The sequence below is a fragment of the Sphaeroforma arctica genome, assembly GCF_001186125.1.
Source record: "Sphaeroforma arctica JP610 unplaced genomic scaffold supercont1.6913, whole genome shotgun sequence".
NCBI lineage: Eukaryota > Ichthyosporea > Ichthyophonida > Sphaeroforma > Sphaeroforma arctica.
In genome coordinates, this window is record NW_014033645.1 from 1 (window position 1) to 1543 (window position 1543).

The 1543-nt window shown below is 39.5% G+C and overlaps 1 protein-coding gene across 1 annotated transcript; it reads right to left on the reverse strand.

Annotated features, from left to right (window-relative positions):
* Positions 1–41: 41 nt before the first annotated feature.
* On the reverse strand, positions 42–1392 carry SARC_15877 (hypothetical protein; the record flags this gene model as incomplete). The annotated part of the gene is made up of 2 exons (XM_014290009.1): positions 42–281; positions 1203–1392. Coding segments are annotated over 2 exons (430 nt in total), but the record flags the coding sequence as incomplete, so codon positions are not given.
* Between the last annotated feature and the right edge of the window lie 151 nt (positions 1393–1543).

Genomic DNA, 1543 nt, shown 5'->3' on the forward strand with positions numbered 1-1543 from the left:
ATATAAACATGTATACATTGTAATTGTTTGAAATTATTTGTTCAACGTACCTGATCGTATACCCACATGCGCACAGAATTGTCCGTGCCAGACGTAACCAGAATGGGCTGCGAGGGCAAGAACTTGGCGCACGTGACTGTTGAGCCGTCGTGGGGCATAGCCATTACACCCAGCTGTCGGCGCTTCTCCAAGTTCCACATGATCACCTTTGAACCAGCACTTGCACACACCACAGGGTGTTCATCGTCTCTGAAAGTGATACTGGTGACGGGACCCCATTCCTGTCGTGTTTGGATGATTAGTTCGTCAAACAATTGAGTGGTTAATCGATGCGTAAATTGTAAGACCTGGAGTCAAACGTATCTAAAAAATAAATAACAATAGTCTTTCATCGAGCTATCTTCACGCATGGAAAATCGTTCAAATTTGTCTGTGCACACGCAAAATTCTGTCAGGGCATACTATGAATACTGTTGTGTACGATGTACATATTATCCATAGGCACAAGGCCGCATGAGTGTACGTATGAGATCAACTTTTCATTTGAAGCTGACTATACCAACGTTTAGTGAATATTCAGGACACCCCGTCAATAGACGAAGTACTCGCAAGTAGCCTGCTGTCTTCATCCAACAATAGAAGTAAAATGTAACTGAAGCACACAGGGCAACGCGCTCCACAAGTTATTAGCATAATGTCCTCTTTTATGAACTGGAAATACTTTCACTCGCCTCATACATATTTCTGAAATCAAATAGACTATAGTATGCACGACTGCACAAGTTTCCGCCTGCGTTAAGTATGTTTAGAAACTCAACTGTGCAATTGGTATAATCGTATAGTCCAAAACTTATCTTCACCGTCAAGATGAAATAGACCAACCAGTCTACACAAATGTATCAACATCCTTTAGATATATCTATGTGTATTTGTAAACATAAAACACCAATAAAATCAGATTTTCACCCTATTTTTATACTAATGCACGCTCGCACCTAAAAATATACCCCCTTCTACGGGCCCAGAAGGCAACGCATTCGAATTTACTAAAAGTATCGTGCGTGCCAACACTGCATGTCAGAAGAAGATACATGTAGGCTATACTTTAAATCAGTATGCATGTACACAGTCATATTAGTATCTAAAGCTCAAAAAGTTAAAATATGAACATTCGCATTATATACTTGTGGAAACGTACATACCTGTCTGAATACGCACACACTCTTATCTGTGCGTAGATTATGTATAATAACTCGTCCGTCTTCCAAACCAACGCCCACAACATCTATGGCTGGAGACTGTTGGATGCAAAGCACTGCACAACCCCATCCTTTGAACTCGTATACTATTTTGTGCGAATGCAGATTGTAAAGTATCAACTTGCCTTGCCTGTGGATGCGTTGAATGCAGAAATACGATGAGTCAATCAGTAGTCCTGACACTGGCAGATTAATTATATACAAAAATGTATTACAAAAAGATAAAAGTATGTACCTACGCACGTATAAATCGATACTTATATAGATATATAGATATATATATA